The 25836-nt window shown below is 38.6% G+C and overlaps 1 protein-coding gene across 3 annotated transcripts; it reads left to right on the plus strand.

Annotated features, from left to right (window-relative positions):
• The first annotated feature begins 579 nt into the window (after positions 1-579).
• mafgb (v-maf avian musculoaponeurotic fibrosarcoma oncogene homolog Gb) lies at positions 580-24198 on the plus strand. Of its 3 annotated transcripts, none has more exons than XR_007194550.1 (3): positions 580-879; positions 19221-19338; positions 19464-19602. XR_007194550.1 is itself a non-coding variant. In XM_048252384.1 (3 exons), the coding sequence occupies exons 2-3, from the start codon at positions 19251-19253 to the stop codon at positions 19944-19946; spliced, it is 519 nt and encodes a 172-aa protein (XP_048108341.1). In that variant the 5' UTR covers positions 580-879; positions 19221-19250; the 3' UTR covers positions 19947-24198. The 3 variants fall into 3 exon arrangements, 2 of the variants coding, with proteins under 2 accessions (XP_048108341.1, XP_048108342.1); XM_048252384.1 differs by having other exon boundaries at positions 19221-19286; positions 19464-24198; XM_048252385.1 differs by lacking the exon at positions 580-879 and adding an exon at positions 923-1111 and having other exon boundaries at positions 19221-19286; positions 19464-24198.
• The last annotated feature ends 1638 nt before the right edge of the window (positions 24199-25836 follow it).

Here is a 25836-nt window from a genome sequence, read left to right on the forward strand (position 1 = left end):
TCGCCTGGACTGAGGTGCGAGAACTGACGACCAACAGGAAATGGGTTGAAATTTGCTTAATCTGTCTCGTTAGAGGTCTATGGGATGGCTCTGTCAATATCTTATACTGTCTATGGGGGTTTCACTCGATAACATGAAAGTCAATGGGAAAAGATATCTATGGTAACGAAGCACACTGAAAAGTTGGTGAAGCAGTCTGATTCACCTAATTCCCTGTTTCACCGCGAGTGAGGGTGGCGTGGTTTTACACTCACCGAATTTAATTCAGGGAAACAGCTCGTGTTTGTGATTGCATTTCTCTTTCACTAAAAATATGTAAATATAAAATATATATATATATATATTGAAAGTGTTTTTTTATTACTTTTTGTTGAAGCACTGCCTCACCTGTAGTCTTATAGACCCTTTCAACAATAAAAACAAAAACAATGCTTGAACGTTCTGTTTGGGTCCCAATCTACTTCCTCTGCATTAAGATAACATATGGAATGTTAAAAAGGAAGTCTTGTGGGGCCAACTATGATGCTGATAATGGAACTCTCTTGAAAGGGAAGCATCACCTGACACACACACAACACACACCCGTCGGATGCGACAAAGCCTGTGTTTTATTTTCTGTGGCCAAAAAAAATGGCTCTCTCTGTCGTGTCCTTATGCATAGCAGTAGCTGCTGCTTTGTTGCTTTAAATGTCCTTATGCATAGACCCTTTATGAATGAAAGCATGTGACCCAAACATCATCTGACGTCTGGCCTCAGCAGCGCAAGCGAAGCAAACGGGGATCAACAAGAGACTGGCCGTATGACAATTTCCTTAACAATCAACAACAACCGGGTTCAGCCATCGTGGTGCTCTACGGCGCTGCCGTTTCCTCTGTTTGGTGAGTGTGTATTATATACACTTGTGCGGTCACTGGCTTTTCAACTTGTCAGGTGCGGAAGCAGCGATCTGTTTTGCTGAGTGTGCAAGCCTTTGCATTCCTTTTACACTGCCTGTAATTCCGGTGTTTTGCTGAGCTATGCGGAGCGACATCATATGCGAGAAGTCAATAAAGGGCTGACTCTGCTGATTCATCACGCCTTCTTTGATAGGCTTATAACGTTATAGACACGGTAAGTCAATAGCGTGATCTTACTAAACGGCCGAAAACATGTGCTTGGTAAAGCTGTCACAATAAACCTTTTCTTGTCTGACAAATAATATTTCTAACGTTAGTCAATAACATTAGCCTACGTTAAGGTAACGCAATGTGATATGTTAACGTTGCCGTATAACGTTAACGTTAAAGCTAACGTTAGTGAATATAACAAGTCGGTATGTATCGGTGAAGATAAATCATCACGATTGGAGATGTTACCTTAATATCCGAATTAACATTAAACAAATGTATTGTTTGACAGCCTAAGTGAAAACGCAAGCAAAGCTCACCGTCGTCAAGGCGTCTGTTGATAACTAACGACAACGTAAAAACAACGCGCCCAACGTTGCTAACGTTAGTGGCTACTGGCAGTGTAACGAAGTTTTTTTTTTTTCCTTAAGAAATATGATATATCTTGTAACTTATAGAAACCACAATCTGTGTGGTTATGCTGCTAATTTGTTCAACGTCTCGCTAAGTTAATGTTGACGCCAACGTTCAGGACAGGTGAAACGTTAACATGGGTTTCCAACACAGCAGTGACGTTTAGTTAACGTTAACGCCAGCCTTGGTTGTAACGTTGGGTCTGTCAAACAATGATTAACGCTAAACTGCAGGCAGTTGGAGAATCAATTTAGCTTTTAGGGATTAACGATAAAGTGATTGGCGTTTGCGCAGTCGGCTAGTTTGCGCAGTTCAATCATTGTTTTTTTTTTTTTTTACCGGCTAAGATATCGCTATCCGAAGTTCATTCTTCGGACTTGGAACATCTCTTGTTCAGGTCAAATAGCTACAGCAAATATAAATTGAGGGTGCTAATCCTTCTGTCGGAGTAGCTCATTTTTAACGTAACCTAATTTATATCATTGTCAATCTTTGATTCATGTCATGGAGTTAGCATGGATAGCTTGTTTCACAGCAACATACGTTGTCAAATGTTTTTAGATTTTGTTGTTTGCTGATTCATCAAACCTTGAATTTGACGTTCGGTAGCACGGGCGTGGGGAACCATGGCAACATGGAACTGGTGGACAAAGGTCTACTCTAGTCGAAGTCAACAGGCTTCCCAGGCCCAAGTGAGCCATCAATGTTAGCCAGCGTAAAGCAAAGCTTTCCAGTAGACGTCTAACGATGTACACAACTCTTGTTGTATAACAGGCAATATTTATTGTTGTTATATCCATTGTATTTGTATCTTTAAGATGATGTTGATTGTTATTGTTAAGAACGTAGCGCAACTTGCTAATGCTAAGTTAGCCATCAGTCAGCTAATGGCTATATTTAGCCCAACTTTACGACAACGGCGTTGTTTTCTGTCGGTTTTTAATGAATGCCATTTTTATAGGTTATGGGCATCAACAGCAGTGGTTAACGTTATACCAACAACATTCAAGGCGGTCTTCTGTCATAGTAATATTGGGCCCATATATTTTGGTTAACGTTTCTTATAATGAAGGTTACCGTAACTTAATGAAATCAAAGTCTGGATGGCTGGATAATTTCCTCCCGCGGTCTATAATGACAAAACGGGTGATATTTTTTGGAACCAAAAAGCCTCTAATTCTAGTAGCCCCCTCACTGACAACTTAGGTCACCTCTCCTCATTTGTCAAACCACATGCAAGAAATGTGTTATCTATGACTCTGGGCTTTGTCTTGATAAATAGATCTCATCTGTTGTCAAGAGTAGCTTTTATCAGTTAAGAACCATCACCAAACTTAAACCCTTTCTGTCACAACCTGGAACAAGTCATTCATGCTCTTTCCCTCTACCTAGGTCTCCCCCAATCACTCTGGATCCAATTTAAGATTCTGCTAATGGTTTTTAAAGCACAAATTGGTCTGGCCCCAATCTACATCTCTGACCTCATACACCCCCATTCAGCCCCCCAGGTCTCTTAGATCTGCCAATAAAGACCTATCCACATCCCCTGCTCTTTGCTAACTAAGGCAAAAAGGCGACAGTCTTCACAGTCGCTGGCCACGCTAGTGGAATCAGCTGCCACATGATATAAGAACTGAAGCCTCCATCATTGGTTTTAAATCCTGGCTCGAAATCCACCTGTAGCCTACTCTGGCCTTCTCTGCCCTTTGCTATATGCTTGCTTTCTGTATCCTGCTGTTCCTTGTTTAATGTGTAGATGTATGTGTATATGTATTTTTTATTTTTTTTTCTGTTTTGATAACAGCACTTTGGTCAGCGTAAGCTGTGTATAAATGTGCTATAAGAATACATTTTATTTACTTTTCTGGATTACTTTAATATTGTCTTGAACAGAAACATTTCACAGGCCTTGGTTTTGGAACCCATTCATGATTTGACACGGAATGACCCTGATGTGGGAACAAAAAAATTAGTTTAAGACCCTGAATATCATCAGTTTAGCACTTTGTTGCAAATCTAGGGCCTTATATGTGAATCTACTGGGCATGCAGTACAAACATAATGGTCCAGTCATACTAAGAACAAGTCTGTCTTCCATCATATAAAGTTTGGGCAGGCTAGGAATAATACATTTTAGGATATTAATGGTCAAACATGGCCTTCAAAATAAGGCATTTCTAAGAAAAATTATAAATCAAGGATGAAAAAAATTATGAAAACATTGGAATGAACAAAATTATTTTACAGACATCTCAATTTTAGGACATAAATATTATGGAGACAAACTTTCAGCAAAATCTGAGACAATACAGTGCAACTATTTTCCTGGATTTTTGTCTGATTTGACATGGAATGACCCAGTAGCTAAGGTGTAGACAAGCCAGTAGTCTTGCAATCAGTGCAGTTTATTGTTGTGCTAACATTTGGAGCCTATTACTGGTGGCTCATGTGAAGTCATGCATTGCAATAACTTATTAACCAGTTTAATGTTTTAGATATCGGATTGGCCCATATGAAATAAAAAGGGTTCTAGTTTGGGCATTATTAGAGCGTTACATGAGCCTGTTGTTTTTGAAAGGCCACTCCATGATGTATGCAATTACGCTAATAATTAAAATGGGATTTTTCTGGGTCAGGTCCAAGTCTATCGCTTATTCTGACAGGTTGGGCAGATTGGATGAGTGCAGGTCATAAATTCCCCTGCCGTCAAATAGTACATCAGGCTAAAATGTGAGATTTTGTAAAGACTACTGATATATGCATAGTTGGGTAGTTATAAGTCCTGAGATATGCATAGTTTTTCCCTCTCCTGTTTGAGTAATGATGAAATCTGTTGTAAGGAAGAACTCCAGCATGAGGAGCTAAGATGAGACACAAACCTCTGGCTGCCAAATACCTCCTAGGATCAGGAAGGAATGGTTTTACACAAGTGCAGCAATGGTAACCTTATTTTGCAAGCTGCCTTGGCACAACAAAGCTGACAGCACTCTGATGCATCTTGGTGTTGCCAGCACCAAGCAGCACAGAAAGGTACATGGCAGACTTAATACATTGCAGAGAATAGGGTAATGGCTCTAGTAAAATGTTCAGTTAATCTTTACCTCAGATGATATTATAAGTTACAGACTCTTGGACATTAGAGGTTGCTGAATTGTTCACGTTCTGAAAAACATTATTCAATACCACCAATTTCTCTGCTTGTGTAGAAACTTTGTATGGGAATGGCTCTGTTATGTATAGAAGTCAATTTTTCTTTTCCCCTAGATTCTTGTGGGTCTGAGGGTCTTCTAAGATTGCTGCTGTGTGTTGCAGATCAGGCAGACTGGTGAATGTCCTCGGGTTGCATCATCTTGCTGACGATATGCCGCAGTTTTTAGCCGCAGTGTCAAAATGGAATTCACACTATACTCTGCTTTCACCTTTAAAAGAAAGTTTACTGTGAAAACTTCCTTTTGTGGTCTGTAATGCACAGTATAGTGTTTTTCAGTTGAGGTTGTCATATTTTATATAGAAAAATAGGCTTGAAAGATGAAGGTTATGTTCTTTTTATAATAATCTGTTCATCACAGAATGGATTGAGTGGACTAACAACTGTAGTTTTGGGCCATTCAAAAAGGCATGATTTACCCTTTATGTGTCCTCTTAATGGCTGTGACAACAATTAAATACAGTTGTGTGCAGAATAATAGCAGTGTGTTTTAACAAATTGAATAAAGCTCAAAATCCTTAGAATAGCTGTTAATTCCATAATATCAATGCATTGGGAACACTGCACATTCAATTTCAAATCAAAACATGACCAAAATTGATCAAGTTTGTGTTGGTGAAGAAAAAGGAATGTTAGGCATTTCATAGTAAATGAGCAAAGTCTTGGTTCCAGACTAACAAGATTGACGTTATGGAGTGGCCAGACCGATCCCCATACCTCAATCCGATAGAAAACTTGTGGGGTGACATCAAAAATGCTGTTTCTGAGGCAAAACCCAGAAATACAGAGGAATTGTGGAATGTAGTTCAATCGTCCTGGGCTGAAATACCTGTTCACAGGTGCCAGTAGTTGGCCGACTCCATGCAACACAGATGTGAAGCAATTCTCAGAAATAATGGTAATGCAACTAGATATTAGTGCAGTGATTCAAAGTAAAGCAAAATCTTGACATTTTTCAGTTTATACAGGAAATGTTTGAGTTTGTAAAACATTACTTTTTCTTCACTTTCTGTAAAGGTATAATACATACTTGATCAATTTTGGTCATGTTTTGATTTGAAAGCTATTCTAAGGATTTTGAGCTTTATTCAATTTTTTAAAACACTGCTATTATTCTGCACACAACTGTAAGCGCTATGCTCACAGTTAAATGGCTAGATTACCGTACAAGACAACATTGTGATTTGTTTACAGACCATTTGCCATCGTTTTTGTGCCATATATATGATCGTAACAGAAGGAGTATAACATTAAGGATGGATTTCTAAAATAAGAGTGTGACTTGACTGACTACCTCCTTTACTTTCCTCTTGTTTCTGCACTGACAACATCTCAGGGGATTGGGGACTGTTGGTGTTGTGGCTGCCTATAATGGTTCTGCTTTTTTCTTTTCCAACTCAGCTCTCCTTTCTTTTTCACATTATATAAGTGTTACCTTTGTTTTCTGCTGACCTAGGAGAGCAGAAAGAGGAAATACGATTTAGTTAACTTATATCTTACTGACTTCCAGAAGAGGCCAAATGAACCTAAGCAATCCATTGCTGGAAAAAGGCCTGACTTAATAGAAAAGACCTAAGATACATCCTGACGTTGCCCTTTTTTCTGCTTGGGTGGGGAAATCTGTCAACACACACTACAGATACAGTAGAAATGTGTAGTTGGTTTTTCTTCTTTTCCACAGATTGTTCACCCTTGAACCCCTATTAATTTCATATCCACTGCTTGCCATTACATACATTCATTATGGCTGTTCTTTATTACATGTCTGATAGTTTCTGTTGCTTGATACATAAACAGTATGTGACATTTTGTTCTTCCATCATTTTCTCACATTATATTCTCAATGGGCCTCATTCACCAATATCTTCTTAAGAATTTTCTTAACTGTGTTCTTAAGAAGATCCTACGAGAACAAAGGTGTTCCTAAACCTCAGAATCGTTCATAGTCTCGTTATTATCATGCTGAATCCCATTTCTTCTTAAGTTGACAGGGGGTACCAATTGTTCTTAATTAGCATAGGTAAACGCCCTGTCAATCCCCATAAATGGGCATGATACTGCAGGGCCGTGTGCATACAAATTTAGGCTGAGGCACCAGCTTTCATTTCTACCGTATATTATACACTACAAGAGCAAGACAATTTGATTACCGTATATGACACATGCTTTGAAGTGAAAGCACTGTTGCAGGAATCAACAGCAAATGCATTTTACAGCCATTATATTTAGTAGTTGGTATAAAAAGTGAAAAAAGTATTATTTGTTGTGTTTATTTCTTTTAAAATACTTTAATGCTTTGTAAAATAGTGGAATTTAGTTTATTAAAAAAATATTTGTTTATTCAAAAATATCATAAATGATAAAATATATCATTCTATTATATTTTACACCTGCAGATATGATGAAAATGCAATAACCATTTATTTTGCACAAACAAGTCAGCGTAAGAGTGCTCTTGAGTGTTTGTAGATTCTGTTTTTACCTAAGAACAAGAAAACATTGGTGAATACCATAATCTCATCAAAACTGCTAAAGTGGGTTTTAAGAACAAATTTCTTATTAAGAACGGTTGGTGAATGAAGCCCAATGTTTTTTTTTGTGTTTATGATTATATGCCATCTGTTTTGTCATTAACACTGTCTCTGACTCTCCCAGTCTCTAGTTATTGTATATAGTCTGTTTTCTTTTTTTGTCTCTCACTTCATCTTTGGCTAATTATCACCGCCGCTAGACTGCCCTTTTAATTATTATTATTTTTATTATTGTTATTTTTGTATTACTATACTGCATCACTTGCCATCATAATTTTGTTTTAAAAATATGTGTATGCCATTTATGTCTGTAATGCCAAAAAAAAATGTTGTAGGCTACAATGACAATAAAGGCATTCTATTATTTTCTACATTGTTAACGAAGTCTCAGACTTTCACTCACAGAATTGCGCTTTGTTACTGTAATATTATGGGTTAGTGGCACAGTGACCTGGACTGCGTCAGAATATTACTTATTTTACTTATATCTTTACATTTTAGAGGTGACTGCAACTGTTTTGTAATCTTTATGTTTGGTAGGTGTTCAGGCAAATTACATTTTCATTGTTGAAAATGACACATCTCAAGTTCTTTCTAGATTTTGTAAGGACAACAATGACCTAACCCTGTGCATTTTTTGTATCTTGATTCTTTGTTTCCATCTGTTCAATCTGTTCAGTTTGGCTACAACTCCTCGAACTTATGGAATCACCACTCTTGAAAAATGTTCATTCAGCTGTTTTATTTTTTTTAGAAAAAAGACAAATCACAGATGTGCCTTAAATGTTTTTCTGTAACAGATGAACATTCTGGCTTTGTGAAACCTAGCTCTTTATGAAACCTAAATTACCAAAATGTTTTGTAATTTATTTTGCAAATCAGAGGGAAAAAATATGGAATCGCTCAATCTTGAGGAAAAAAGTATGGAATCACAAACTTAAAACATTATAATTAGTACTCTTTATTTTTTTGCACCTTCTCTGGCTTTTTTTTTTCACAGCTTGCTTTCTCTGAGGCATAGACTTAACTAATGTAGATATTCTTGGGGGGCAGCTGTGGCCTACTGGTTAGTGCTTCGGACTTGTAACCAAAACTCAAGTGTATATATACTTATACTTACTTTTTGATCAATCAGATTCCAACTTTGTTGAATGGCAGTTGACAGATCAGCTTTTCAGGATGTAGTGTTAATTTCGTCAGACGAGACGAGAGGAAATATGTTCGTCAACGACCTTTTTTCCATGACTAAGACGAGACGATGACGAGACTGCACTATTGTCCTGAAACACTGACTAAGACTATCTTAAAATTCATTATTGTTGACGAAAAAAGACGAGACTAAAATGTTTTGCATGAAATAAAAACTAAGATAAAATCTCTCTTCATTTTCGTCTACAAAATGAGAAGACAGAATATCTATTCTAGCTGTTATGTTTTCAAAATAATCTGAATGAGTTCATGCGCAGCAGTTTTCCTGTAGGCTAGTCTACGTGCTGTTGCTGCAACCCTGTGGCTGCAACACGGAACTACATGGAACAAGAACACAGATATTTTTTGCCAGAGTTAGCAAGCTAACTACCTAAGCTTTATGCCACAAGTTGAAGCTTCTCTCATACATATACAAATTAACATCTGCACTGATGATACAAAGTTTGAAAACAAATAACGGCTAGACAATAACAAATTTAGCCGTCTAGCTCCATAGACCCCCATTGTTTTTGCACTTATTCGTGATCGCCCTAGCAGAACTGTAAAAGATTGCAGGTACAATAGGGAGTGACCCGGCTCTCCGTAAACGGGCTCTGCTAATATGGAAAGTTCACTAGCAAGTTAGCTTAGATGGAGAGTTTGGGGAATGTTATTGCGCATAAAGCATGAACTGGGTTCAAATTTGACAGATAGAAGCGAACATTCTCAGCAGACTTTTTTCTTTGATGTGTTAACTAAATGGCGGTATCTGGGTTTTCAGTTTGTTTTAAACAAAAAAAAGCAAAGGAACAAGGCGATTATTATAGACGTTTACAGAGATCTGAATACACCTCGGCCCGGTCGGAAGATGGGCTACTTTCGCTTTAAGCAAAACACTTGCTGGGCTCGGGAGGATAATTTGCAAGCTGTTGTAGGATTGTGAGTATGATTGTTTGGATAGGCTACAACACACATTGGCATACTTTTTAATCGCTTGACTATAACTTGGCCTACCAAGTTGGAATCACAAAGCACATAGATTCCCCTCACATACCCTACACACGCACTTCAAACAAAGAAGCGTCTCATGCATAGCCATAGCAAAACTGTATCGCACCGTTGTTACATTGGTAATTCATCCATCGCACAGAATAATTTTTTGTAGCACATGCAACAAATACGTGTAGCCTAACTACAGACCTGGATACATCTCTCAAAGTGTGCTCTGGAATTTTTGGGATGTAGATCAGCAGGGGTGCGTTAATAAATCTACATTGCGAATAGTCGACACAAATTACTCACGTCGACGAATTTATGTAGTCGATTACGTCGACTAATCGTCCCAGCCCTACAATCCAGCGATACGCCAAAGTCAATTGCGATTTTCTTCCTAGGTACCCTGATGACTATCTGGCGCCTTCTCTCCCTTCATGTTAGGGAAACGCTGGAGCAAAGAAACTTCTGCCCGATCTAAATGTGCTCGGCAATTCTCTTCTAGGTTCGCTTCCCGTAGCTCATTTCTGATTTCAACCAGTCTGTTTAATGCCATGCCATACTCCACCGAAGCACCATCTAAGCCATCGGCCAGTGAAAGTACAGCATTACATAAAATATCCATAATGGCAGCGCTTCTTAATAGCAAAGCTCCTTTATAAACCGCAAAGATATTTTATCAACCGTCTCCTTTTGAGTTTAGAAGAAGGTGCTTGTGACCGGTGCATTCTAAGAGTTTGTTACATGGTTCAGAGCTTGGTTCGTTACATTGTTTAATCGATGTTCTTTTAAGGCATTCTTTTCCAATCGATTTGCCAAATTAATTGCCAAATGATTTCACAAATGTAAAAGCAAAAAGATTTTGCAATTATATTTGCAAATCCCTTTTTAAAATTAGAAAAATTGAAGAGTTCAGATGCAAAACCCTCTAAATCCGTCTGACCACTTTTCTTTTAAATGAGCATTTAAATTCAGGCTCCTATAGGTTTTTGCCTATAAATCGATATTTCAGACCAGGAAGATAGTGGTATTTAGGAGGTTTAGAAGTTAAATCATTTGATTAGCGTATACTGTGTGTGAAGAGCATCCCCTCACCATCTTTATCTCATTTTTGACATAGGTGGCATTTAGAGGCTTTTTATAATGGCAAATTAAGCAACTTTATTTGCCATTTAAGTGACACCTGTGGTCCTCCATAAATGTCGTTTAAAACGTTTTAAAAGGATGCTATGGTCAATGGTGTCAAAAGCTTTACGATTCAATAAAAAAAAAAAAAATCTATTTAATTTCACTTATATAGCGCCAAAACATTACACATGTCTCATGGCGCTTTACAGAGTGTCAAACATTCTGAGCAGGGAATTCAAGCCAAACCGTTGCAACTCTGCCATCAATCATTATGTTAAGCCCGCCTAACGTAGAGCCCATGAGTAACAGTGGCGAGGAAAAACTCCCTAGAATTGTAGATACATATAGGAAGAAACCTCGAGCAGATCCACGACTCAAAGGCCTGACCCATCTGCCTAGGGTCAGTTACAGGGCAGTAAGGTCTGTATACATGATAAATGAATAGGTTAGTTAGGTGTAGAGAATAGAACATGGTGTTTAAAGCCACCTGAGGTATATGCTACAAAGAGGTAGGATGGTTACATAACCAGTATGATAATGCATGAATCCTATTTAGTGTCAGAAGTGTCAGAAAGTTCAAATAGTCCAGTGTAGGGAATGAATTGTCCATAGGGATTAGGAGTTGTCATAGGCCAAGTAGTGGGTCGCTAGGCTGCGTGGGCCAGGAATCCAGGCAAGGGGACAGCAACAGGCAATGATAGGGCAGTCATGGGCATGGGACTTCAGATGCGATGAGGGCCAAACACAAGGATGGCTGATGACTGGTAATGGTTTACCTCACAAGTGAGGTAAGGGGGAAGAAAGATATAGAGTGGGTTAGTATTAGCCTAGAAATCTAGACGCACCCTAGCGGCAGCCATGGCTAGTCTAGCAACTCTCCGTTGTCTTGTAAGCTGGAAAATTAAACTTCTATCAGGCCAATCAAATCATGTATAGAGACGTTAGGCGGGCTTAACATAATGATTGATGGCAGAGTTGCAACGGTTTGGCTTGAATTCCCTGCTACTTGAAAACAAATAAGATGGATGTTGCTGTTGGCGAACAGCTTGACACAAGTTTAGCTTTTTTTAAGATGGCAAAAGTTTGAACTAGCCAACTAGCTCCGTCGGTGGGAAAACGCATGGGACTCATAGCGCTGTCCTATTGCGTGCAGAGGGAATTTGAAAGACAACCGATTATCACGCCCCTCGGACTGAGCACTGCCAACGGTGAGTGCCCAGACCCTAAATTTTAATGTGGGTCTGGCTCGTCAGGCTAGGTTAGTATTACTATAAGTTATGATGGTTAGTATTAACAAGTATATCAATGGTACTATATAGTGTTATACTATAAAGAGAAAAGGCAAGAGAGGGAGAGAAGAGGGAGCTGAACGGCAAGACAGAGAGAAGTGGTGGGGGGTTGAGAGAGAGGGAGGGAGAGAGAAGAGGGGTTGTACAGTGTGACACATGAAAAGTCCATGACCGCACTATGCTATAGCAGCAAAACTAAGGCATGATGAAGGTTATTCAGTGCTATTGCAGTGTTCTAAAATCAGACTGATATTTATCTATTGAAAGCATTCAAATAAGAGGTAACCTGAGAGAGAAACACTTTTTCCAGGATCTTTGAAACAAAAGGTAATTTGGAAATAAATAGGCCTATAGTTTTTCAGGTCACTGTAATAAAGACTGGGCTTCTTTAGTAGAGGTTGGACAATTGCATACTTAAAACTAGAGGGGACCACTGCAGTGGATAAGGAGCTATTAATAATGCCCAAAACAACAGGGCAAATGATGTTAAAGACTTCCTTAAACTGGTGTGAAGGTAAAACATCTGGGCAAGAGGAGGATTTCATATGAGAGACCACTTCAAATAGCTGGAAGAGTGACACTGGTTGCAACTGCTGAAGGCAGCTGGGTGAGAGTTTTATCACTAAGGGATCAGAATTTAGGGAAGGAAATTGAGAAACTTGAAAACTCACAGTTTTCAGTGGTGGGAGAGATAATGAAAACAGCAGCAGGAGGATTTCAAATAGAGTTGATGGTACTAAATAATATTTTAGGTCTGTGAGCATTATTGGCAATCAACTTGGATAATATTCTATAGCTTACTTAACAGAGTTTTGGTACGTCGTTATAGAATCTCTTAAAAATATCTATATAAGAGACTTGGAGTTTGTCTTTTTTCCATTTCCGCTCATTTCTCCTACACACGGTGTTGAAGAAATTTACTAATTGTATAACTAGTATGCTCTGTATCAGAGCAGGTGGACAGGGCATCATTGATAGTAAGCATAAAGGTGTTATAGAAATTTAAAGCTGTGGTTGAATTGATGGCTCGGACAAAGGAGTGGGACTTGGGGGGAGAGACCGGGGAACAAAACATAGAGCATTCAAACAAAATCATAGAGTGGTCAGCGATACCAATATCAACAATTTGTAAGTTAGACACAGAGAAGCCAGAGGAAAGTACAAGTGTGGCCTTTCTGATGTGTTGGTCACTGATTGAGGGAGGTCAAAAGAGTCCACTATGCATAAAAACTCAACCAAAGGTTTTGATGGGCAACAGATGTGAATGTTGAAATCCCCTAGAATCAATTATTTGTCAGAATGAGTGGCCATGAACCAATTTTAGGTGGTCTGTACACGGTTGTTAGGTTGTTGGTTGAGATGGTTGTTAAGTTGTTGCTGGGGTAGATATGGTGGTTGTTATACTAAATAAAGTGGTTGCTAGGTTGACAGTATGCTGGTGGTTGTTATGTTGTTGCTAGGGTAATTGAGATGGTTGGTAGGGTGTTGCTAGGGTACATATATTAATTGCTATGCTAAATACTGTATGTGGTCGCTATGCTGGTAGCTAGGGTCATCATGTTGGTTGCTATGGTGGTTGCTAGGTTGACATTATATTAGTGGTTGCTAAATTGTTGCTAGAGTTGTTGAGATGGTTGCTAGGGTAGATATGGGGGTTGCTATGCTAAGTTAAGTGGTTGCTATGCAGGTTGCTAAGAGTTGCTAATAGTCGACGTGCTAAGAGTTGCTAATAGTCGACGTAATCGACGATGAAAATTAATCGACGGCAATTTTAGTTGACGAGTCGTTTTACTATTGACCGCCTGTTTATTTTTGGTTTCCCGTCTCAAACAGCTCACTGTCAAGTTATTAACGGTTATGTTATTAACTCTTGAGAAGTACAATGACTGTCTTTGAATGTTAAACAGGCTACTTAGACTTTGGCAGTAATGTTTTAAACCTCGCCATGCACACAAGTGTAAACGCGAACTGCATATAGTTGTGTGCCTGCCTGCTTTCAGAGTGATTCATTATTAGGCAGAGTTAAGCCGGGGGAGCTAAGCTAAGCGTAGTAGGCTAGTCCAGACTCTGACTAATGTGGTATTGTAGAAATTGCCCGTGATATCAAATAATCTTAAAGAGACAGCGTCCTTATAACACAGAATGAGATAATACATTGAATACATTGAACTCACAACACAGAACACACTTACCATTATTGTGTATCATCTGCATAAGAATGGAAATTAATGCCATGTTTCCTAATTTCAGAACCTAGGGGAAGCATATAAAGAGAAAATAACAGGGGCTCCAGTACTGAGCCTTGAGGCAGTCCATATTTTACCATTGTCTGGGTAGATGGTCCATTATGGACCTGTATGAATTTTCAACGATTAGAAAGGTATGATCTAAACCAGAGGTGTCCAAACTTTTTGACTCAAGGGCCACATTGGGTTTTGAAAATTGGCCGGTGGGCCACACAACAAAACAATAATGTGTATATATAACGTTTTGTATAATTTAAATGACAAAGTAATTTTGTTGTAGAAAATTAATTTCTTAAGAAATACTGTTCATTTGATGTTGTTTAATTCATTTATAAATGGTGCACTGTCACTTTAAGACTCTTTTGCCAGCTCCACTAGCCTATGGCTAGTACTGTGCCCTCGGCTGTGTCCTCTCACAGTTTTTAAATGGTCAGTAGTGGGAACTACTGTTGCCATTCCGATTTCCTTTTAAAAGTTTCTTATCAATTATCAACAATGACAAGCCAGCTGGAACCTGCCGCGCTCTCTCCCTTTTGTGCACGCTGAAATGCGTTCCCAATTGAATGGAGTAGCATAACGTAGTTAGATCTGCTGCAATGGAGATACTATGTATCTTGATGTAACAAGCTGTTTTGACATTGACATTGAACGCTCTCTAAGAACAGTGTAAAGCAGTTTGCAGTAGCCTAAAGTTAATCACAACGTCGTCTATCGCTGGAAAAAAATAGCAAGCAGCCTATGATAACCTTAATTAATAAATATAGCTGCAAGCAGCAATGAGGGGGCCAAGCAGTTGAGCAGGAGTTGTCCTGGCAATGCAATGTTGTTACATTATACACACGGCCAATTAACCCACCCACCCACACACATACACAGATAAACCTCCTCCCCCACACACCCCCCACACATACGCATACCTCAAACATCACCAAATTTATTGTGCGTCCTCAGGTTGTAGTCACGAGTCCACATATCAAATTTGGTGTTGATACGAGAAAGTGTTGATAATTATAGCACCCCTAGTTGTCAAAGGTTACTAAAATTGTTGTGTGTCCTCAGGATGTGGTCTTGAGTCCATGAACCAAGTTTGGTTTTGATACGTGAAAGCATTGCTGAGATATGACCTAAACTTTTGTTACTCTAGCGCCGCCCTAGTGGTTGATGGTCACCAAATTTATTTTGTGTCCTCAGGATAACGTCCATAAAATAAGTTTGGTCTCGATACGTGAAAACATTGCTGAAATATGAGCCAACTTCCTGTGATTATAGCGCCCCCCTAGTGATCAAAGATCATTACATTTATTGAGCCTCCTCCTTATTGGGTCCTGACCCCATGTACTGACTTTGGTTTTTATATGTCAAAGCGTTGCTGAAATATGACTATACTTCTTGTGATTAAAGCGCCACACAGTGGTTCCAAATGTCTTGAACCTCCTCCTAATTGGGTCCTGAGACCATGTACTGAGTTTGGTGTTGATACGCGAAAGCCTTGCTGAGTTATTACTTCACTTCCGGTTTGCCGTCTTCGCCGCCAAACTTGATTGGTCGTGATGGTCGACGGGTTTTGAATATGACTCCAAAAAGCAATGCGTTTATGAGGCATGGTCTGACGATCATCTGCGTCAAGTTTTGTGAAAATCGGATAAACTTTGTGACCTGTGAAAACTTTTAGGTGTTTTTGATTAAATCCAATATGGCAGCCGGATCAATTATGTTGACATCACAAATTCACATCTGTCGGACTTAGGAACTCCCACAGTATTAACAGACACCACTAGTAAGTTTTAATTCCAAACACATCACCCGTTACAGGCCAAAACGTAATTTTGGTCATTATAGCGCCACCTATAGGTCAAAAGTCATCAAATTTATTGAGCCTCCTCCTTATTGGGTCCTGACCCCATACTGAGTTTGGTTTTGATACATGAAAGCTTTGCTGAGATATTACTTCACTTCCTGTTTGATTGGTCGTGACGGCCTACAGATTTTGAATATGGCTCCAAAAAGCAATGCGTTTATGAGTCATAGTCTGACGATTATCTGCGTCAAGTTTCGTGAAAATCGGACAAATTTTGTGACCTTTGAAAACTTTTAAGTGTTTTTGATGAAATCCAATATGGTGTAGGGTCCAATATGGCAAATTGTTATAATAATAAGAAAACAGAATCACTATGGGTTGCCTCGCAGCTTCGCTGCTTGGCCCCCAATTAAATGCTCGGCAGGCCGGATTAAAGTGCGTGGCGGGCTGGATCTGTGATAAACTAATAAATGCTCGGTGGGCCGGATTAAAGTGCGTGGCGGGCCGTAGTTTGGACACCCCTGATCTAAACCAAGCGAGTGCTGAGTCTTTGATGCCTATGAAGTAGTATGTTATGGACTATGGTGTCAAAGGCTGCGCTGAGGTCCAGGAGGACCAGTATTACAGGATACATATCCATTATCAGCAGCAATGAGGTCATTGAAAACCTTAACCAAGGCTGATTCAGTACTGTGGTGAGCTCTAAAGCCAGACTGGTATAATTCCTAATTTTGTAATATGTAAGAAGGCACCAATTTGTTTGGACACCACTATTTTGTTTGAGTATTTTTGACATGGTAGGTAGATTAGATAGCCAGGCTGTTAGGGTCCATAGGTTTTTTTGAGGGATGGTTTAATAACAGACATCTTAAACAACTGCGGTACATGCCCTAATAGCATTGAATTATTTATAATCTGGAGCAAGGCATTATCCAGGGGAGAGCAGTCTCAAGAAGGTGAGTAGGAATAGGGTCTAGTAGACTAGTTACAGATTTTGATGAGGAAATTGTGGAGGTGAGTTCTAATATGTCGATATGTGTAAATGAATTAAATGTTGTTCCAGGTCTAATCTGTGATTCTGTTATATTTTTGCTATCATTCAGCAATGGAGTATGTGTATTTGGTGAAACCAAACCAATTTATCTCTAATTGTTTCAATTTTGTCATTGAAAAAGTTGAAATCATTACTGTTTAGGTTTAGGGAAAGATTGGGTTACTTCATTATGGCTCTTCATCAAGCGGGAGATTGTGCTAAAGAGAAATGTTGTATTATTTTTTATTTTCTTCAATCAGCGAGGAACAGTAAGCCTCGTTAAGTGCTTTTTTGTAAGTGATAAGGCTATCTCTCCATGTTTGGGAAAAGACTTCCATTTTAGTGGTGAGCCATTTTTGTTCTAGTTTACACGCTTTTTTTGAGGGTTTTAAGTCTGTGTGGTATACCATGGAGTCTAGGGTTGAGCGTAATGAGTTCATCACATTATCGGTTAACCGATCAACCTCAGCTGGGCTAAGGATAGGGCCTTCTGGGTTAAGGGAAGGACCTTCTGATCAGGCTTGTGCAAAATTCCAGAATTGAATTGAAACTGGCTCTGAAATTCCAATTCAAGTCTTGAATTTCACTTACATTTTAATTGAGGTAGCAAACAGGAAGCAGAATTGCAATTCGAATTGTGCACAACTCTGCTTCTGATACATCCTGAGTCAGGAATGTGGCAAGAGTAAGTGAAATTTTTTCTAAAAAGTCTGAATTAGTTTTTTCAGATAGGCCGCGACTGTAGTAGACAGCTGAATTAGGTACTGCATAATGTAGTGTCATTTTAAAAGTAACTAAATGTACCGCATAGCGGTACAAAATATGACCGCCGCTCAGTCCTCCGCGAAAATAAATCGCACGAATCTATCTATGTCTCTATCTTCTACTCTTAAACTTTTGTGTATGCTTGTTTGGCATGCCTGTGTGTGTGTGTGTGCGGGCCGCACAGAAAGTAGCCTACTGGCGCTGCAAAGGTGAATAGATTTGTAGCACTAGCCAAAAAATGTGTAGCATTGTTATAAAACCTTTAAACTCTCTAAACAGTCACAAGTAGGGCAGTTCATCACAGTTCATCCGTTGCAACTGGACTGATGAAAGGTCATGTACACCTGTAGGCTACATTGTATTTGGGAAAAGCAGAAGGTATCAGCATAATGTTTTATTTTTATTTTTATTTTTATTTTTATTTATTTATTTGTTTATTTATTTATTAATAAACAAAACAATCCCTAGTTTTTGACAAGAGTTTTCAACAGCTATCAAGAAGAGAGGTCATGCCATGGACTTTTGTGAATGTTTCTTCTTCTACATATGCAAGATTTTAGTCATCTTTATTGTCAATGCACAAACTAAGTACCAGTATTCTAAAACGAAATGCAGTTTTACATCTAACCAATGGTGCAAATAACTGACATGTCCAAAAGGGCCTTCATGAAATGTGTTGCTAGACTGAAAAGCAGTTGTCCGTTATTGCTCGTGGAAATAGGCTGATTCATGTTCCCTTGCATTTTTCAACTGTGAGGTCCATGGTTAGTCTGGCTTTCACCAGACCAAGCTCAATCTTTTAAGAAATCGAAAAAGAAATCGCCGGCACATCCTATTCCATGGTAGGCGCCCGATAGAAATATTGTTTAATTTTGCGATTGAGATATCCACGCTCTGAAAAAAAAAAACTTTGGGCCTGGGAAGAAATCTGATATTGGCATGAGGATCACTAGGGCCTCAGATAGCTTTTCTATGTGGTTTCTTTTCTATTATATTTATTTATTTTTTTTTTTTTCCTTTCCCTTACTGATCCTCTGTACCAGGAATCTGTAAACCATATAACAAAACAGAAAGTATGTAAAAAAATGAATTCCTACATTGTTTTGAAACCTGTTGGCCTCAATAAAGATAAAAGTAAAAAAAAAAGAGATATCCACGCTCTGGCGTCCCCTCTGCGACGTGTTCGCCCCCCAGTTTCAGAGCTATTCTAAATGCATAACTCCATTTAGGGAGTTATGACAAAACCGTGACTGTTAACAAACTAGATCCTAATAGAAAGCTGTTAGCTTTCCTAAGCTACATAAGGTATCAGACAGGCCTATTACACAACATAAATTGTCACTAGGCTATGCTGGCGACCCAAATAAAATCTCCTTTGGGAACCAATGGCTTCAGTATCAAGCGGACTTAAGCTGCCACCTCATGGCGAAAAGTTGTAATACATTTCTTGTCCACATATGTGAAGTACTTTATTGGCCCAATATAAGTTATTTAAATGTGGTTCTATCTTTATTTTGTAGGACTGCGTGTTGGGAGTTGTTTTTCGTGGCATGACGACCACAAACAAGGGAAACAAAGCCTTGAAGGTGAGCAACCTACACAACAGTGAAGAGAGATGATTTTATTTGAGTTACTGGGGTATGTTCAAATTCTTTCGTTTTTGTTAAATCTTTTGGTTCTTCATGCATTCCATCCTGTCTTTATTCAATGTGTATTTTCTTTCAATTTAAATAATCCCACACCACCATACTTCTTGCTGCCAGGTGAAAAGGGAGCCAGGGGAGAATGGCACAAGCCTTACAGATGATGAGCTGGTGTCCATGTCAGTGCGGGAACTGAATCAACACCTGCGTGGCCTCTCCAAGGAGGAGATACTGCAGCTGAAGCAACGGCGGCGTACACTCAAGAATCGTGGCTACGCCGCCAGTTGTCGTGTCAAGCGTGTTACACAGAAGGAGGAGCTGGAACGCCAGAAGGCAGAGCTGCAGCAGGAAGTAGAGAAGCTTGCCAATGAGAATGCTACCATGAAAGTTGAGCTGGATGCTCTGCGCTCTAAGTATGAGGCACTGCAGAGCTTTGCAAGGACTGTGGCCCGAAGCCCTGTGGCTCCCATAGGCAATACAGCTGTTTCCTTGGGCAATGGCCGTGGTCCACTGGCTTCAGTCATTGGGCCCCTAGTGCCAGGCAAAGTGGGCACTACCAGTGTCATCACAATAGTCAAGTCAAAAACAGATGCACGGTCTTAGTTGCAGGAGTTGAGAGAATGATGGGGGCCGGGTAGAGAAGGAGTAAGTTATAATGGGGGGGAAATTATCTATGAAGAAAGGGAAGGCTTGGTCAGTGCATTATCCTTTAGGCACAGTAAAGATGGATAAATTAGTCAGTTTTGTTCACCATTTACCCAATATGTACTTGCCAAAAAGACATGAAGGATTGAGTCACTAGTGTAAACAATCCAACCAATCATGTGCTGCCTATTGGAAGTGATTTATTCTGCCTTTCTTGACCTCCAACTACCAATATAGTTGGCAGATATTACCAGGGCTTCCAGTGTGTGTGTTACACTGTATTGTGGTGTAGTTATATTTTTAAGATGATGTTTCAATATTGGCCTTTTCACTCTCTAGATAGGGCCCATCCAGCATTGCGCATTATTTCTACAGTGTTTTTGTATGTGATGTTCACATGGGGTTCAAGTTAATTCTGTGTGTGATGTTTAATGTTTCTGCTAATGAAATATGTGATGTACTGCAGTGGACATATAGTTTTAATTGATGTGCTGTGTTTAGCCATGCTGCCGTCCTATGTTGTGTGAGGTTAAAACACAAACTGAAAAGTCTATTGTGCCAGATGGGCGTGCAGTTCCGGACAGTGCTACTATGCTAGCAAATCATTGCGGACAGAGAGGAATCAAGACTTTCTCCACACTGAAAAAGAATGACTTTTATGGAAGTGGATCAGGGACAAAATTACAACCTACTGCACCGGATTATCAAAACATAACAGCAGATGAGTAAAAGACTGAATATTTTTACCTGTGCCTAGTCTTATGCACTGACCAACCAGTGATTAATCAGAAGAGTTTTAAGAGAACGTTAATCTATGTTTTCCTTTCTCAGAGTGCTGTTGTAGCTGTTAGGATTTCAAAACGCCTGTTTTATGTGAAGAGAGAGTCCTTTTCAGCAGGGGTAAAGAACCATAAGGTTAGCATAGTGTTTTTTATGTTTACATTGGATGCAATAACATATTTGTGCAGAGAGCAAAAGAAAGCTGAAATGAGGGCTGAAATGCTTTTCTCTGTGGAGCTGCTTTGAGCTTTAGTTTTATTTTGATTTGTTGTAAGTGTTGTTTGTGATCTAGGATTGGTCTCTTACTGTTTTTACGAACGGGGTAAAGGGTATTGTTACCTTGACTAAGGTGTGCTCATTGTTTTCTACCTTTACTAGCAGTACTCATTGATATCTCCATGAGTAACTGTCGATATCATGGGATTTGTAATATTCTGAACACAGAAAAGAGTTATACTGTACACGGAGAGGGGAGAAAAGATACTTCTAGTGGGACTATCTAGTCATATAGATGGGCAGACTCACAAGCTTTACTGTAAAGTTGTTGCTGTGACGTTACTTAACGTATTCTAAGAATCTTTGTCTATATGGTTGAGTCTTGAATTTTATAAAACTACATAGAGTATCTTGAATTATTTATAAAACTTAAAAAAAGAAAGTTGTTTGATATCTCTTTTTGCAATTGTACCAAAAGTGGCTTAACTATTGAAGTTGATAGCTTTTTCTAGTAATAGGCGCATAAAACTGTGGACTAGCGCGTGGTGTGCTGTGTAAGTGACAAGGTGACAGTATTGTTCACTATTTGGATGTGAGTGGTGTGTACTATATGGATATGATGCTCTTCTGGTTTACTTTTATCTAAATGCAGGTGATGAAGGCACTTACTGTCTTCCTCTATGGCCCCAGTAGTTCCATGTAAATGTTGTAGAACAACAGTATTGACAAGGTGTATGTGGGGCAGTTGAGGTCCCTGGACAAATACCAAATGTCCTCCACAATACAGAGATGATGAGAATGCTGTAACTTTTTGCATTCAATTCTCATCATCTCTTTGGCATTCTGTGCTCTCCCGACCAAGCAGAATGGGTGTAGAATATAAAACAGTATAGAAGAACTACTGCGGTGCCATGTAGAAGAGAATTAAGATGGACCAGTGGATGCAACACATTTGTGTGTCATAACTTATTTTTGTGAGTTTTGTATATGTCTGCATTTAATTTTCTTTGTTCCCAAATACCAGGAAAATGAGATTTCATAACAATTTTTCAACTCTGCATTAGTTAATCTCAAATATGAGCATGATCCTTTGGAAAGTTGCTGCTGTGCAGTATCTGCAGAAATTTTACATTTTTGTAGCTGAAGAATGCTAAATAGAGATAACTTCTAGCAAAAGATCAAATCCAATGACTAATATGCTCACAGGTGCCCTATACATTATACATATACATATTTATTTTTCAAAATCATACTGAACATGCTAAGTGGTTTCAGTTTTGGTGACCGTAGAGGATTACCAAGATGCAAAGTCTGAAACACTTAATAAGGTAAAATGATATTTCCTGCTAGATTATAAAAACCCAAACCTACCCCGCTTCACCAAAATTAGGTCGTAAAAACTTGCATAGTGTGCCTTTACTTTGTCAATTCATTTAATATTTTATGAATTATGCGTGTGTTAATATATCACTGCCCTTTTTGGTCCTCAATTAAATATATTGCCAAATTATTTTTTAGAACTGTTGTCTGAAGACTAAACATGGATAGACGCATAACTGGCATTAGTAGAATATGGCATAAAAGGAATATTATGAATATGATTGTGTTTTCTGCCTTTTAGAATAAAATAATTTTATTATCTGTGAAAATTGTTCTGTAGCCATTTTGGTCTGTTTTGACGTTGCTTTTGTAAACAGTGTTAAAGTTCTCTTAATGGCTGTGGCAGTTCTGTGGCGTGTCACATTCTGTGAGCAATGTGTTTAAAGGTATTAAATAACAAAGAAATGCTACTTGATAGGTCAAAGAAAAATGAGAAATTTAATGAAGTGGTTCTGTTACAGCTGTTGCATCATCCCCCAGTTCATTCCCTCTTCTGTTTCTTTTATTGTTTTATCCTCTTGTTGAAATGAACAAGCGGTGCATGTTATGTGCATTGTCGTCTTAGTGGTGACCTGTGTGAAGTTGACACAATGTATATGCAAATGAGGCTGCAAGTTAAAGAAAGATCTTGGAGGTAGGAATAGTATTATTGTTGTCATCCCTGTTGTTGGTATACTTAGAAGCTAAGGCTATAAGTTGTATATATTATTGTTTGATTTTAAATGTTTACCAGTGTCTGTCATTTTTAGTTTCAGTTAAATTTTCTATGTTACTAGGGTCTTCCAGTACAAGCACCTCTCCCCTCTCTTATCCTCATACTACTGGATTATAACATTATCATACTGCAGCTCTGATAATATGATCAGTTTTTTACCCATTTTGACACCCATTCCCATGAAAACAGACTGGTGGATATCAGCGTGTGTTTTACTGATATAGTGCTCCTACATTTGCAAATGTATGGAATGGCAGATATGGCCACTGTTATTATGCACATCTGTGTCTTCCTTACTACTACCAGAATTTGATCTTCTGTGGAAGAAATTAGTCCCCCCGCCCCACACCATATTCAATTGTGATCATTTCAACATAGTTTCCCACCATACAGCCCAATACAGGTGGAGTGGAACAGAAGAAGGGATGGTTTTCATTTGTGTGGTTTCACTAAGTGACATCATTTGCTCATGCTTCTTATTCTGAGTAATCAGATAACTAGGAATAACTTCACAGAATAACACCATGTTAATTTCCACTTTTAACTTTCATGGTTAGAGCTCCATTAAATAAGAGGTAACTGATTGGATATTTGGTATATTTAGCACTTGAGAAGATACAGTATCTGCATCACACTTACCAGACGTCCTTTTTTTACACCATGAAATCATATATCCATATTCACAGGAAAGCTTATGAATGCATATTACCTTGCTCACTAGAGTGAGATTTAAATTATTTTTAGTTTATTCTTCTTTCTTTGTGTGTGTGTGTTCTCAAAGGTGTTTATCAAAATTAAGGCTGAAGATATAGTGCTTTAATGAATATGGTAATGTTAATTTTGGAATAATTGTTTTTGTTCTTTATCTGTATCTGGTGTAACATTGTATCACAGTACTTTGTATGAGAAACATCCAGTGAAGTCCATTTAATTGTATTTATTAACTAAAATATTGTGCTTTTTTATTTGTAGACAAGTAATATGATGTATTGATATATAACAATTTAACTGTACTGGTCTGGGCGTCTTTTAATTTATTGATGTGTACATACTGTATGTTTGTTGATATACAGCTTAATTTATTTTGTACATGACCAATAAACACATTTTAAAAAATAACATTTCCATCTGATTTTTCAATTATTTAAATGCCCTCTACATAACTGACATTCTAGGCATTTGTTACATGCTGATCCAGTTTTTCAAGTGTAAAAATAAAAACCTATTTAGATTCTATTTTGTCTGCTTTGAGACATCTGTTTTATTTTTATACTCATCACCTTGGACATCGAGAGAGGGAGAAAAGTTGAGGCGACGGATGACCCACTTTAAGCAATCTCTCCGCAGACATATTTTCAGCCTATTAGTAAAACATGACAGACTCGAGAGGGACGTCTAGGTGCACTTGCCACTTAATGGGGACACAGGAAGCTTATTTATTGCCCGGCACCTCTGACTGTAGTTGCAAAAACCTCTGCTCAAAAGAAAGGAGATGATTTTGTCCTTTACATTTACATTTATTCATTTAGCAGACACTTTTATCCAAAGTGACTTACAAAAATGAGAACATTCAAGCTATAATGCAGAGGAGACCTTAGGTAGCAATTAATACTACATACTGTTCCCAGAGGATGAGTGTAAAAGTTTCAATGCAGCATTAAAAAAGATTTGCTCTTGGGGTCCCCCTACATTTGAGAAGCGCAGTAATAAATGAACCACATTGGAACCAAAGGAAAAGAGTCTTGAATTTGATCTAGCGTTTGTGGCTGGTCGACACAACAGATGCTCATCAGAAGACCGCAGTGGGCGGTTGGGGATGTACATCTTGATCATTAAATTAAGATAGCAGGGAGCAGATCCAGTCAGTGTTCTATACGCCAAAGTGAGAGATTTACTATAGGGAGCCAGTGGAGAGTAACTTGGAGAGGAGTTACATGTTTCCTCTTTGACTGATTGAAGACCAGGCATGCTGCAGCATTTTGAATCATGACGATCTTACTACACAAGCAGGTAGGCCAGCTAACAGTGTATTACAATAATCCAGCTTGGAGATAGCTATGGTCTGTACAAGAAGTTGTGTGGAATCATGTGTCAGATAAGGTATAATCTTCCTTTTGTTGTAAAAGATAAACCAACATGATTGTGCAATAGAAGCTATGCTCAGGGAAGTTAAGTTGGTCATCAATTACAGCGCCCAAGTTACGTGGCGATCTAGTTAAGGTCAGTGAAGATGAGTCCAGCTGGATATTAATCTGTTAGCGTATAGCTGTTTTAGCTGAAAACACCAAAAGCTCAGTTTTTGAGAGATTAAGCTGAAGGTGGCGATCTTTCATCCAGACTGAAATATCCTTAAGGCATGCAGAAATCCAATGGGAAACAGGAGAGTCCTCAGGTGGGAAAGACAGGTAAAAGTTGAGTGTCGTCTGCATAGCAGTGATAGTCAAATCCACACTGTAAAATGTTTCACTGTGAATTCACAGCAAATTGCTGACTACTAATTGCATTACTTTCACAGTAATTTACCAGTACTATTTCACACTAAATTACAGTAAATATATTTTTTACTGTATAAGTAATGCAACTCAGTAGCCAGCAGTTTGCTGTGAATTTACAGGGGGGGTGCAAATTCAGAATATGAAAATGAAATTCCCCAGAAAAATGTATTCTGGTGCATTTTGGGGATGGCCAATACTAAATGCAATCAGATTCATAGTCTACATCCTGATTTGTTGATATTGAGGTAATGATTCCATGCAA

The sequence above is a fragment of the Alosa alosa genome, chromosome 9 (genome assembly GCF_017589495.1).
Source record: "Alosa alosa isolate M-15738 ecotype Scorff River chromosome 9, AALO_Geno_1.1, whole genome shotgun sequence".
Taxonomy (NCBI): domain Eukaryota; kingdom Metazoa; phylum Chordata; class Actinopteri; order Clupeiformes; family Clupeidae; genus Alosa; species Alosa alosa.